General features: G+C 41.5%; 2 protein-coding genes across 2 annotated transcripts in view; one reads left to right on the top strand and one right to left on the bottom strand.

Moving 5' to 3' along the window:
* The first annotated feature begins 934 nt into the window (after window positions 1–934).
* selenom (selenoprotein M) lies at window positions 935–4,028 on the top strand. Its single transcript, XM_069721541.1, has 5 exons — window positions 935–1,192; window positions 1,926–1,961; window positions 2,177–2,211; window positions 2,313–2,391; window positions 3,251–4,028. Exons 1-5 carry the CDS (start codon window positions 1,097–1,099, stop codon window positions 3,479–3,481), a joined length of 477 nt encoding a protein of 158 aa, XP_069577642.1. The 5' UTR covers window positions 935–1,096; the 3' UTR covers window positions 3,482–4,028.
* A 1,784-nt stretch (window positions 4,029–5,812) lies between these two features.
* Window positions 5,813–12,246, bottom strand: part of smtnb (smoothelin b) — a 46,169-nt gene continuing 39,735 nt past the window's right edge. The window contains exons 11-21 of the mRNA XM_069721540.1: window positions 11,641–11,826; window positions 11,321–11,396; window positions 11,073–11,105; window positions 9,978–10,157; window positions 9,662–9,724; window positions 9,482–9,566; window positions 9,215–9,391; window positions 8,999–9,125; window positions 8,658–8,809; window positions 6,918–7,095; window positions 5,813–5,902 (exon numbers count right to left, since the gene is read on the bottom strand). Coding sequence (XP_069577641.1) covers window positions 6,948–7,095; window positions 8,658–8,809; window positions 8,999–9,125; window positions 9,215–9,391; window positions 9,482–9,566; window positions 9,662–9,724; window positions 9,978–10,157; window positions 11,073–11,105; window positions 11,321–11,396; window positions 11,641–11,826 — 1,227 coding nt within the window. The 3' untranslated portion in view covers window positions 5,813–5,902; window positions 6,918–6,947. The remainder of the gene's footprint in view (window positions 5,903–6,917; window positions 7,096–8,657; window positions 8,810–8,998; window positions 9,126–9,214; window positions 9,392–9,481; window positions 9,567–9,661; window positions 9,725–9,977; window positions 10,158–11,072; window positions 11,106–11,320; window positions 11,397–11,640; window positions 11,827–12,246) is intronic.

Genomic DNA, 12,246 nt, shown 5'->3' with positions numbered 1-12,246 from the left:
TTCTTCTGCCCTGCTGTGAATCGCACTGACAAAAATTCCGTTTTTTTGTGAAATACATGGTTCAGTGTTTTTTTCACAACCCGCTATCACGGTAGGCTACTTTATATTCTTTCACACTTTCCTTATTATACTGTGTGCCCTCAGTGTTTCTATTCGTTTGTAACCAATCAAATGGTATTCAGATCTAACTGCTCTTTATAATTGAGCTAAAATATCTGGAAAATAAAATACCCCTGAAACATATGCAAAGGTGCACAAACTGTATTAGAAATGTATACACACTAAACAATATAGTATAATGCAGCAGCAATAAATACATCCATGTAAATGGAAATTTGACCTTGAATATAAGGAATCTGAAATTGAAAACAACCACAAAGGGCCAAACTGAGTCTTTTGTGTCAACAGAGTCCTGAAAGTTACTGACACAAATACTTGCAGCTCAGGTTTTGCCAAACACAACAATGATAAATAGTTCTGTATATATTCTGTATACACTACTGATAAATTTACTAAATGTGGCAAAGATAACATTTCTTGACAGGACTCTCCCTCTTAAATCTGAGATGACATGATTCACTTAGAACAGAAACAAGTAGTGTATCATTCATTACCCACAAATCATTTCAACGCATTCTCCAAATACAGGGATTTGTAATCATTCAGTAATGTTTGTTTATCACTATACCAGTATCATGGCTTATATAAAGGAGTCCACCTGTCACCTCACCTGCGGGAATATCAAATAGCTAAATGAAGAGAGCAGGCAATATCTCCGCTTTATTATGGTTTTATGAAGTGATCTCTTTCATTTTAACCTTACTACCGAGGATTAGCCATAGATTGCTTATGAAATCAGAAGGATTAACTTTATCTTGACGGGGAAGAAGCAGTTAACCCATGAGAGCCATCTCCACGCCTCTCTCTCTCCTCTGAGAAATATTTGACGTGGCAAGAGGTCCGGACGTGACATAGCTACTCATCATCTCTCCTACTCCTCCTCTCTTTAGCTCAGTTACCTACACATATCTGCAGGTACTGGTCCCGAAGAAGAGCAAGTCCTGATCCGCGATCTGAGGAACCAGGTTGGAAAACAATGTGGCCGATCGTGTTGGCCAGTTTACTTCACTGCGCTTCGGCCTACGATGTGGACCTGAAGAAACTGGACGGACTGGCAAAAGCGAGGGTGGAGGTACAATCTTCATAGTTTGCTTCATAGATGGAAAGGGGGGTGACTTACAGCATCTTCATGGTGACGGTGGGCAATGATTTCTGAATCCGATGTGTTTAAATGTGTGAATGGGTGCGCTTCTTTTCTCAGATTTCTATATTTGGCGCATGCGTGAGGGGTTCTTATAGGGGAGTAAAACAAGAGTAAATTGAATGGATGTCAATGCGTTTGAAGTGTGTTATCTAATCAAACACACAGACTGTAATCCGCATTTCATTATTGTTATAACCACAAAATCTACTACACCAAGTTTGAACGGATCCTCCTCAGGGTGTGTAACAGGAGGACGGACTCCTGCACAAAACCCTCTGAAAGTCTGCCCCTCTTTTTGTGAGAAACCGTGCTGTTTCCCCCCCAGGGTGTCACCCAATCACCAACTCACCGGCATCAATGAAGAAAACCATTATCTGTTGCTATTGTTGTGTTAGTCACACCTCATACCTCAGGCTCATATAGCTGCAAAAATAGGTTAGGCATCTTTCCCAGAGGCCTAATTAAATCTGTGCTTTGTACAAAAGGTGCAACGCTGCAGTGATACCAGAACGTAACCGAAAGGTTTACTGAGGAGTCTGTGAACAAGAATTCAAACTGAAAAACTGCAGCAAGAAGCTGCTGCATGTATTCACAAGGAAAATATGCACATTTGAGTTGCACAAAATGACCATTAAGTATCTTATGTTCCGTCTCTTTCCAGTCATGTGGTGGATGACAGCTGAACAGGCTCAGAGAGGTAAGTTACCCTATTATGTAATCAACAGGAACAAAACTGTCAACACACTGAGAGCCAGTGTCAGAGGCAGACTGAATCTTAATCCCTGCTTAAAAGTGTTTACTCTCTGAGACACATTTTACGTTTTATATCTCGAGTGTCACATAATCCCCGACAGATCTGTCACAGAAACCAGCCCTGAGAGATAAAACGTTAATCCCCACCTTTCTCTGCAGGTCAAAGCCTTTGTGGTACAGGATATTCCTCTTTAGTATCCTTTGACAGTAAATCACTGTTACCCGTTTTTAAACATGTCTGTTTAAAAATTGCACACTGTTATGTTCTAAAAATCCTTGACCATCACTACCTCAGCCATAATCTGGTGATGAAGCACATTCCTGGGGCCGACCCTGAGCTTGTCCTCCTGAACCACTACTATGAGGAGCTGGATGTAAGTCTTGTTTGCTACCCGCTTGTTTTATTGTATTAAGCGTTTGTTTTGAAATAAAGAGAAATTACACAATGCAGATATAAAAGCCGATATGTTGCTTTATGTTCAGAATCAGATCTGTGAAAGGGATGGCAAGGGTGCAGTGACATGCATGGTTGTTTATCAGACCAGTTAAGGAGGTTTTGAGCATATTTTTAAAACTACTTTTTGCCTTCTCGTGTTCCAAAAGTGAAATAAAAGAAACAGACCCATACATCAGTGTTTCAAGAGATTATTGTAAATGTGGGAACAAAAATTAATTTTATGTGTATCCATGCAGCAGACATAGAGCAAATGAAGCATTAAGTCGTTACTATTGGCCCTATTTTGGGGGAAATATTTGTCTCTATATGCTATGCACTACTCACTTGCTAGTTGAAAACTTCATCTGGATGTTTGTAGAAGCTTCACTGACAACAATTGTGCATTTAGAAATTAATAGGAGAAATGAGACTAAACCAAAACTATATTTGCAGGCCAGAAAAGCAAAACAGTGACCCATTAAACATGAAAAACGTTCCACAGAGCTGGGATAGTTCTTTGTAGGTTCATCACAATGATTCATCTTTTTTAGATTTCACATGACTATTTGATCAACTGTTAATAAAAAATATATTATATTGTGCAAGTTTATTCTCTTTCATAATTATTGCCTCTAATTTTAAACCCATCAATGTTCATCTCAGATTTTTTTTTAAAAAGAAAGAAAGAAAATAAAAGTAAAATTTATAACAATGTATTGCACTTTTTCATGCTGCATTGTAACACAACAGTAAATTTAGGGTTAAATAATCCTTTAACACGTGTGTTTCCTTCACAGCGGATCGCTCTGTCTGACATGACCCGCTCTGAAATTAATGAGCTGCTGGCAAAACTGGGTTTCTACAAGAAGGCTCAACCGGAGGACATGGTGCCAGAGGAGTTCCGCTTCTCTCCTGCCAAAGACAGCCCGTTTCAAGATGAGCCCGCTCACACATCCTCCACTTCCGCTCCAGCCACCGAGAACAGCTCGTCAGAGCCCAACGCGGAGGTCCAGCACACTGACTTATAACCTGTAAGAATGGACAACAGTAGGAACAGCAGCTCTGTGCCCCATAGCTGCTCCATGACCAGCTGGTTATTGCAGTTGATGATAAATGTTTGTAATTTCAGATTAAATCCAGCAGATCATAGATCAGACCCTGGGGAAAGATGAAATCATACCATCAGCAGAAGACCTCTCAAAAGTCCACAGTTTGAATTTGCACATATTTTTAATGCCACTTGTTCCTCTTTTGCAGTGTTGTGACCAACCAGCTGCATTGAGTGCTTTACTACTTCCCACACAAAGACTGGAAGTGTGTGTGTGTGTGTGTGTGTTTTCTTTTGTATTTTCAACCATTATGGGTCAGCTGTTGTCAGAATCTCAGCCCCATTTGAGTTCTCTTGTGTGTGTGTGTGTGATTGCTTCCTACCTACTGTGAAACTGAATGAAACCTCAGGCTGAAAATCGTCTGACTGGCCTGAGGTTGATGCTACATGTTCTGGTGGGTCGGACTGACACACACAAGACAAGTGGAATGGTTGTAAAAGAACAATAAAATATTAGAAAATAGAAATCTCATCTCAGGCCCTTCCTGTGTTGAATCTTCATGTTCTTTTATCTGTTCTCCTCGACACTCCTGTAGATTTGGCAGATTACAGACTGTTAATTTCCCATGAGAGCACGTTTGACACTTCATAGGTTTAATCTAGTGTTGAAAATACAAATCTGTTTTACGAGATGGTACAGAACAATAATCTCCGTCAAACGTATTCATTTTTCAAACTGGTTTAATTGTTAATTCACATTTAACTGTGGTGCACAGAAACATGAAATTATAACGTGTTTATGCTCTTATATACACAACACTCACTGCCTCGTGGAAGGTTTTGTTTTTCGGTTTACAGCAGTTAAGTAATTCTCCAATAACTTCTCCAATCTACTAAAACAGAGCTTTAAGAAAAAGCTTTCATCAATATCGAACCTAAAACCAAATTTTAGACAACTTCTCAAAAGAACCTGAATTTACAAGTAAAATAAAAAATACTCATTTAAAGAATTTTATTAGCTTCGTTTTGTTAAATATACAGTTGGCAGTTATTGAGACATGATTACTCAGGTTTATACTGAAAGCCGGCTTTCAAACAAAAAGTGACCCCCATTTGTTTCAGACAACATTGTGGTAGCTTATCGACTTACTTTAAACCAAACTTTTAAAAGCATAATGTACACACTACATAAGAAAAAGAAAAAAAAAAGATATATTTCTAAAATAAAATCTACTCAAGCATAAATAAGGAGTCCTTTAAATGAGCTGTGTGAGTGTGTTTGGCAGGGCTACGCAGTGATGCTGGTGGACGACAGTGCGGTGAGATCTTTTGTACATACAGTATGCTGTCAGCTACAGCAATTCAGCTGTATTACATCAGACTCCCACCCACTCGTTGTTTTGTTTGTACCTAAATAAAAAAAAACATGTTCAACCGCAATCATTTTTACGTTTAAAATAGTATCGTAATCATATAGTCATAGAGGAGGGGTAAAATGTTCTCAGTAGCTGTGGAGTTTTGAAAGGTAACCGAACAGTAACTGTGTCGAATCTAGCTTAATAATGAAATAAGAACATCCCTGTACTCATGTATTAAAAACGTGCTATTTGATTAAGTCAACATGAGAAATAATAACTTAATTAAAATACTTCAAGCAACCAGAATTTGGTTAAAAATGAAAAAGTACCAAAATAAAACCCAAACAATGCATCATATGGTTGAGCATGTTGTTCTCTTACAGTAGAATTACCACCAGAGGTGCTAACAAATTACAGTAATTACAAAAATGTAGCAGAGAAAAATTTTGGTATAAATACTGTAAAAGAGAAAATATTATAAAACTATTTCTCTTTTCTCTCCTGGGTGTTTTTCAGGACACTAGCAAAGTGACACAGCTACTGCATGTTGAATATCACCTGGTACGAAGCTGAGTTTGAGCACGAAAACAAAATACATATAAAACTTGAAAGATCGTTTAAAAACTTTGGCGCCCTCTTGTTAGAAAAAGGTAGACTTTGTGTTAACAGTGTGTCCAAATGAGAACTGAAATAATGAATACACATCACCACTGTCGACAAAGATGCTAAAAAAAAACGGACACAAACACACACACATAATCCCCAACTTGTCCGTCATAGATGTGTAACTATTCGACCCAGCCAGTCAGAGAGGAGGTCATCATCGGGTGAATGTGGTGGAGGAGGGGATCCAATGCGTTGCCGAGCCTCAACGCACACCAAACACAGGTCAGAGGTCACAGGGCCGACCCATGGACATCTCATATCTGCGCAGGTGGTTGACCAGAGACTGTACGTAGGTGAAGACACATTTGGAGTCTGGTTTATTACCCATGATCATCATGTCCTCCACTTCCACCAAAGGCATACAGTTGGCGTGGGTCCTGAGGAGCAGGCATACAAGACAGTGTGAATGAGAAAGAGGAGGTTGAAGAGACAGGAGAGGACATGAATGGGAAGGAGTATATACTCAGATTTCCAAACTATCATGTTCGGTCATGAATTTTCATATTTGATCATTCATCAAGTCCTCTCTGATGATCACAAACTGGTTAAGCAACAGTTATTGAAAGCTAGTTTAAAACATATATACCATGGATCTCCTTTGATGTGGTTACACTCTATCTATGCTTTATTTTTTTTATTATCCTTTTTTGTCTCAGTTTTCTATAAATCTCTCTGTGGAAACCTTTTTAAAAGCACTGTATAAATAAACATCGGTAATGGAGTCTGTTTCAATAAACAGTTAAAGGATCAAATTCTTCAGCTATGCAGAGAGCGACCACAGGGTGGCATTATCTCCACACACTGTAAACCCTCTCTGACGTCCACCAGAACAGAGCAACAGACACTTCACAGCGGTGAATCTCTTGCATGAGAAAATAAATGTCAACAACATCAGCTCTGTTTTGTAATTTAAGGAACTGCAGACAGAGGTCATTTAGCATTTAACTATTACATTTACAGTAAAAGGTTTTAGAAGCCAAGCGCATAAACACCTGTAACCTCACACATGATAAAGAGTTGGAGCGGACAACTCAGCCTTTCCGTTCTCTGCTTTGTTTCTTAACTCTTCTGTTTGAAACAGCAGTTCCTTTTAAAGTGTTGAGCTGCAGATGGTCCTGGCTCTCTGCCTGGGCCATATTCTTGATATGCAGAAATGCACACACACAGACACGCGCACCATGTTTGGTACTTTGGACTTGAGTAGCTTCAGATTAACATGAAAGATCAAACATCCAAAATCAGCCAATAAAGGAGTTTTTTTTTTTTTTAACCACCGTGTTTGATATAAATCCTATCAGCTGGTAAGAACATGCAGTTACATATACTCTCTTCATCCCATAAAGTCTGTAAGGACCCAAGTGAGGTTCTCTCTAAGCTTGTTCCCTCTCTCACCATAGGTTCAGTTTTAGGTGGGGTGCGACTCTATGCTGAATTTTTGGTTTTAACCAGGCCCTTCGTCACCAGGCCCCGGTAGAACTCCTGCAGGTACGTGTACACACACTTCCAATCCGGCTCGCGCATCTTCACCATGTCGTCCACATCCAACAGCTGGGGACAATCCACAAGTTTCCTGCACCCATGCCCGGCGAAAGGGGAGCGGGGGGGGAAGTGGAGAGGACGGGGGAGAGGAAGGACAGAAAGACCGAAACAGAGAAAAACAAAGTAGAGGACAGGAAAGAATGAAGTACAGATAAAAGGAGGAACATGACAGAGATAGTGGACACAGTGTGGGAAAGAGAGGAGGGAGGAGGAACAAAAACAGATAAAGCAGTGAGCAGCCAATGATACCAATTCAGGGTGAAAAAAACAGAGAGAGAAAGAACACAAAAAGAAACAATAACATTACATTCTCTGTGTTCACAAATATATCCATGAGATGTCATGCTTCATGAACATCACAATACATAGTGGCACACATACATACATGAAACAAAACAAAATGTAAAATGAGCGTGAGATGATGCTCATTCAGCCTTTTTGTTTGTTGTTGTTTTTTTCTGTGCACTAAGACAAGACAGTTTTGACCATATCAATACGACTATGTTCTGTCAGAAAAGACAAGACATGGTGAAAAAAACAACAAGGATTCTGCAAAAAAAACAACACAAAGATACAATCATATGGTGACTCTATAAACACACTGGTGCACAGGGTGGTGTGTGTGTTGAGTGTGTGTCGGGATTCCAGATAACAGCAAACTGCTGGGAGGGTCTGGAGTGCCTTGGGAAGTGAGTGATAGTGCAACACAAAGGTGGACAGACGGGGGCTGTGGTTGGGTGACAGTCCAGTGCAGAAAGTACTAATAATAAATCATTACTAAAAAAACATCAGAATGGACATTATCCTACTAGTGAACACACACACACAGGTGGGTGGGTGCGGTATTAGAAGTGAGAACGGTGTGATGCAAGAGGGTTGAGAAAGAGTAAAATAAAAGGACAGAGGGGCGATTTGGAGGGAAAATATCCGAGGCTCAGCGGAGAGCTCGTTCATTTTTTAACCTACTGTTTTTTTTAGGACGGGTTTGCTCATGGGTCTCTGGTTTAGAGCAGATGGAGGGTGTCACAGCAGATACTCGTAGAAGACAGACAGAGAGTGGACGGTTAAGAGGCAGCGTTATTAGAGGAGTAATGGGCTCACAGCCTTGAGGGGGCTTGATACACCTGGGAGAGACACTGAAAGTTAACACTGGGACATCAGTCGCCCGGCTTCCACATGGTATCGGTCCGTTTCTAAACTCAAGCAGATGTTGGCATAGAGACCAACACTGAATAAAAGCTCCAAGATGATTTTACAGAGCAATGCGAGAAGGATGGGAAAATCTGTACAACGCAAAGAAGAGGAATGAGTTTGTTTGGGTTGGGGTAGTGCATAAAACTGAACTGGGTTGTTGGATTTTCTTTGTGTACTCACTCCATCATGAAGGTGGTTGGATAATCTCTTTACACCAGAGAGGTTAACTAACATTGTAGAAGCTTCTTCCGCTGGTTTCTCCACGTACTCTTCACATTTTCTCGACCAGAGAAAATTTGGCTTACCAAAATAAAGGCTCAAGGCAGTTGATGTGGTTTCTCCAACAAACAACACAAACTGGTTTGTACACATTGAAAGGACAAACATGTGTCTACTCACTCTGCAGCGCTGAAGGCCACCTCAAAGTTTTGCCTGCGGTTGCTGGGGCTCAATGAGTTGTAGTCAAAGGCTTCAGGGAAGAAATTGTGTACCAGGGCACAAAATGCCATGCCATTGCTCCAACTGGATGAAAAGTTCTGGATATCCACATGCTGGGGGGAAAAGCCAAACAGAATAGATATGGAGGCAGTGATGGATAAGGGATGGAAACATACCCAAAATAGGAGAATATTATCTCAGGCCAAAATATGTTCTCAGCTCAGATTCAGCTACAGCTTTATTGGCTTACATTAAAGATGAGCACTAAAGACACAGAGGATTGCTGTGGCCAGTTGGCTCACCTCATATGAGCGGGTCTTGGCACGACACCAGTCAAGCAGCATCTGCTTAATGGAGTTTGCGTTGGGTACACCAAAGCTGGTAGAACGCTGAACCTTGTTTACCTTGGCCACCGCCTGATTTCCAGGGCTAAAAGAAAAGTGAGTTTTGTATTAATATGTACATGCTCGGATCTGCTCCTTTTCTTTCTTTGGTACTACCTCTTTGTTTATCCTTACCCGCCTCCCTCCTTCTCCAGCTTCTCTATCATGGCTTTCCGGGCCTGCATGGCTGAGGTCTTCGGCAGCGTCTGAGCCCTCATCAGCTCCTTGCGCCTCTCTGCCTGCCTTCGCTCCACAGCTGCCAACCCACTGCTGCCACTTCGAGACGTTGAGTCATCCTCACGATCAAACACACTGATGCAACAACATGTACAGCAACTTAATTTATGAAGGTCAAGGGATTTTAAATGTTAGTCATTACTGTGCAGATGTTTCACAACCCACCTGCCCACTTTTTTGGTTGTGTTAGAGGAGGAGGAAGAGGAAGAGGAAGAGGTGTAGCTGTATGATTTTGACTGAACTGTCCCTCCTGAAATGATAAACAAGTACACACACATATGAATGATACTGGTACTGTAACGATAACTGTATACAATGATATCGGATAATTTAGAAAGAACTCACTGTCTGTTTTCTGTACATAACTGGCCTCGACAACGGTGCTACGTGTTGATCTGCTCCCATCATCTGAACACACACAAGCGGCTTCTAATTATTTATATGATATTGGATAGGATCCGTAACATGACTGTGCATCTTAATAATTTTTACTGTTAACTTTTTACTAGCCTATTTGCCAATTTTTACTCCCAGGATGCCTTTTGTGTTTTGGAATTGTAAATAACAACTGGTTTTCTGGTGACTTGAGTGGTTACACACGAGCTCATTAGAGGTTTAAAGAAGGTTAATAAAGGCAAAGATAAAGAAAAATAACAACTACCAGACTGGGCAAATCGGTCTGTCTTAGTGACTTGGCTGAGGGTCGAGCCATCAGCAGACTTCTCCATTTTCCTCATCACCACCTCTCCTGCTCCGACCCCAGCACGACCTTTCTGTGCTCTCTCTTCTCTCTGCTGACGGAGCTCCTGCAGACGGGTCTCGCGCTCTTTTTCTCTCTGGTCTGGGGTGGAGGGGAGGGCAGGAGTGGGGAGGGGATGAGAGGAGAGGAGAGGAGGTGGGGAAGGTGGACAGATGATGTCAGTGGAAAAAGAGGAGGAGGCCAAGAGATCATAAACAAGCTGACAGCGCCTCTTCTGACAGCCACAAAAATGGATTAAAAGTGGGCTTCCAGATTTGAAGGGATGCATTTCAGGATTCTTTCCACAGCACTGTAAAATTCCTCTGAACACACAAACACCCACAGGTGAGAGGTTCAGCAGCTGACGCGAGGCTGTGGTATAACGTGTCGTGCACAAACATCACAGATCAAAGACAGCAAACACACTCAGATTGTCTACTGTGGAGGGCTGTGCTGAAGTCAGCATCAGATTCCTACACTGGTACCTCCAGCTTTTACCTGAATGGGGGTGCATGTATTCAAACATATAGTGCAGAGACATTCATTAAACTCTTTTTAGTTCTGTCTGATATCCGCCCTAATGTTAGGACATTAAGGGCAGTCTTGGACCCTTCGTTTCCTCGAATCCGCTGGGTGAACTGAACTTTTACAGATTATTTTTAGACTCTGATGTAGGAATCCAATTAAGTGGTTCAACTGTCAGATCAATGCAACCAGGTGCCAAGTGAAACCACATGGTGAGTGCTCACTGAAAAGCAGAGAATACACTAAATGTGGTCGAGGTTTCAGGAAGGATGTCGCAGCACATTGATATGAGTGGTTAAAACACCACATTACAAAAACAAACACAGGATTCATGCACATCAACAACGGTCAATATAATCTTTCATCATCCACCACATCTGAGAAAATAATAATTGTCGTGGTCTGACAATGACAGGATGGTGCACACAGAGAGAAACGCAGGCAAATATCAATTATTAATGCACACTGCACACTGCACACCACCTGTCCTACCTATTTCCTCCTGAGTACATCCCAGCATGGCCTCTGAGAGCAGAATGGATAGGAATTAAGTGGAAGTGATACATTTTAAGAAAAAGACAGAAAAAACTGCTGATAAGAAATGTAAATTAAAAACCACCAGGCTTGATTACACAGAGGCAGTGTCTGCCTTTAATGATTTGAAAGAAAGCAGCAGTCATGAGTAAATGGATGGAGCAAAAACTTTCAAGTGGTTGGAGTACCAGATAAAAGACTGTTACCTCTCTTTCTCTTGCGAAGGTCTCTCATGGCTGCACGGATTATCTTCCTCTCCTCAAAGTCCTTTGACTCATCGAGCTGTGAAAGAGGAAAAAAACAAATGGAAGCAATGACAAGTCTTTCCCTGCATAGTGCAAAGTGGCACGTCTCTACTTATGCATGCAGTTCTAACAGCATCTACATACACAAACCGCAGAGCTTAGAAATGCAACCTCACGTAGCTGGCAGTATTCAGTGTTGATACACAAACTTTCTGCATGAGTGAAGTTGCTGTTTCCAATTGAAAGTGGTGCTTTTAAATTAAAATCATCCATCCAAGTACCATTTTGTCGAGGAGCTCTTCATCATCGATCGCAGCCAGCTGTTCGGCCGTCAGTTTTCCGGAGCATTCGACAGGTTTGGCCTGCGTGCTGGAGCCATTGGAGATGGCTGGGACATGACACGCCACCTTGACAGATGGTCCAGCTGAAAACACTGGCTCCGAGGCAACAACGGGCTCGGTCTCCATCTGCACAAGACATACAGCAAACTCAACATGAGCAGAAGCATATGTAGAAAGAAACAGTGAGGCAGTTATTAATCTCTGATTGCAAAGACTTTGGAGGTGTTGCCTATATTCATTTTAAAAAGAAAATGGTGACCTCAGTTGGCAAAATCTACAAACCTGGAGTCCCTAAATCTGTGTACATTACAGAATGTTACGTAAACCTGACTATGTGCTGTCATATTCTGAATGACCATAAATCCTACAGAAAAAACCTCTTAAAATTTTCAGATGGCGCCGAATGCCTGTGGCAGACTATAGGCTCGAGCTGCGGCTTTAATGCTTTTATTGTAACTGAGTCCAGGTCCAGATATAGCTAAGACAGCTGGCCCCATCCCAATACACAGCAGCTTTGCCCTCCTCTCTGAGGGGCCCAGCCAGACC

The sequence above is a fragment of the Brachyistius frenatus genome, unplaced genomic scaffold (genome assembly GCF_029030835.1).
Source record: "Brachyistius frenatus isolate BFR_SWC_R1_liver_20210118 unplaced genomic scaffold, ASM2903083v1 Contig_267, whole genome shotgun sequence".
In the NCBI taxonomy this organism is placed as follows: domain Eukaryota; kingdom Metazoa; phylum Chordata; class Actinopteri; family Embiotocidae; genus Brachyistius; species Brachyistius frenatus.
This window is presented reverse-complemented; position numbering and strand designations above follow the sequence as displayed.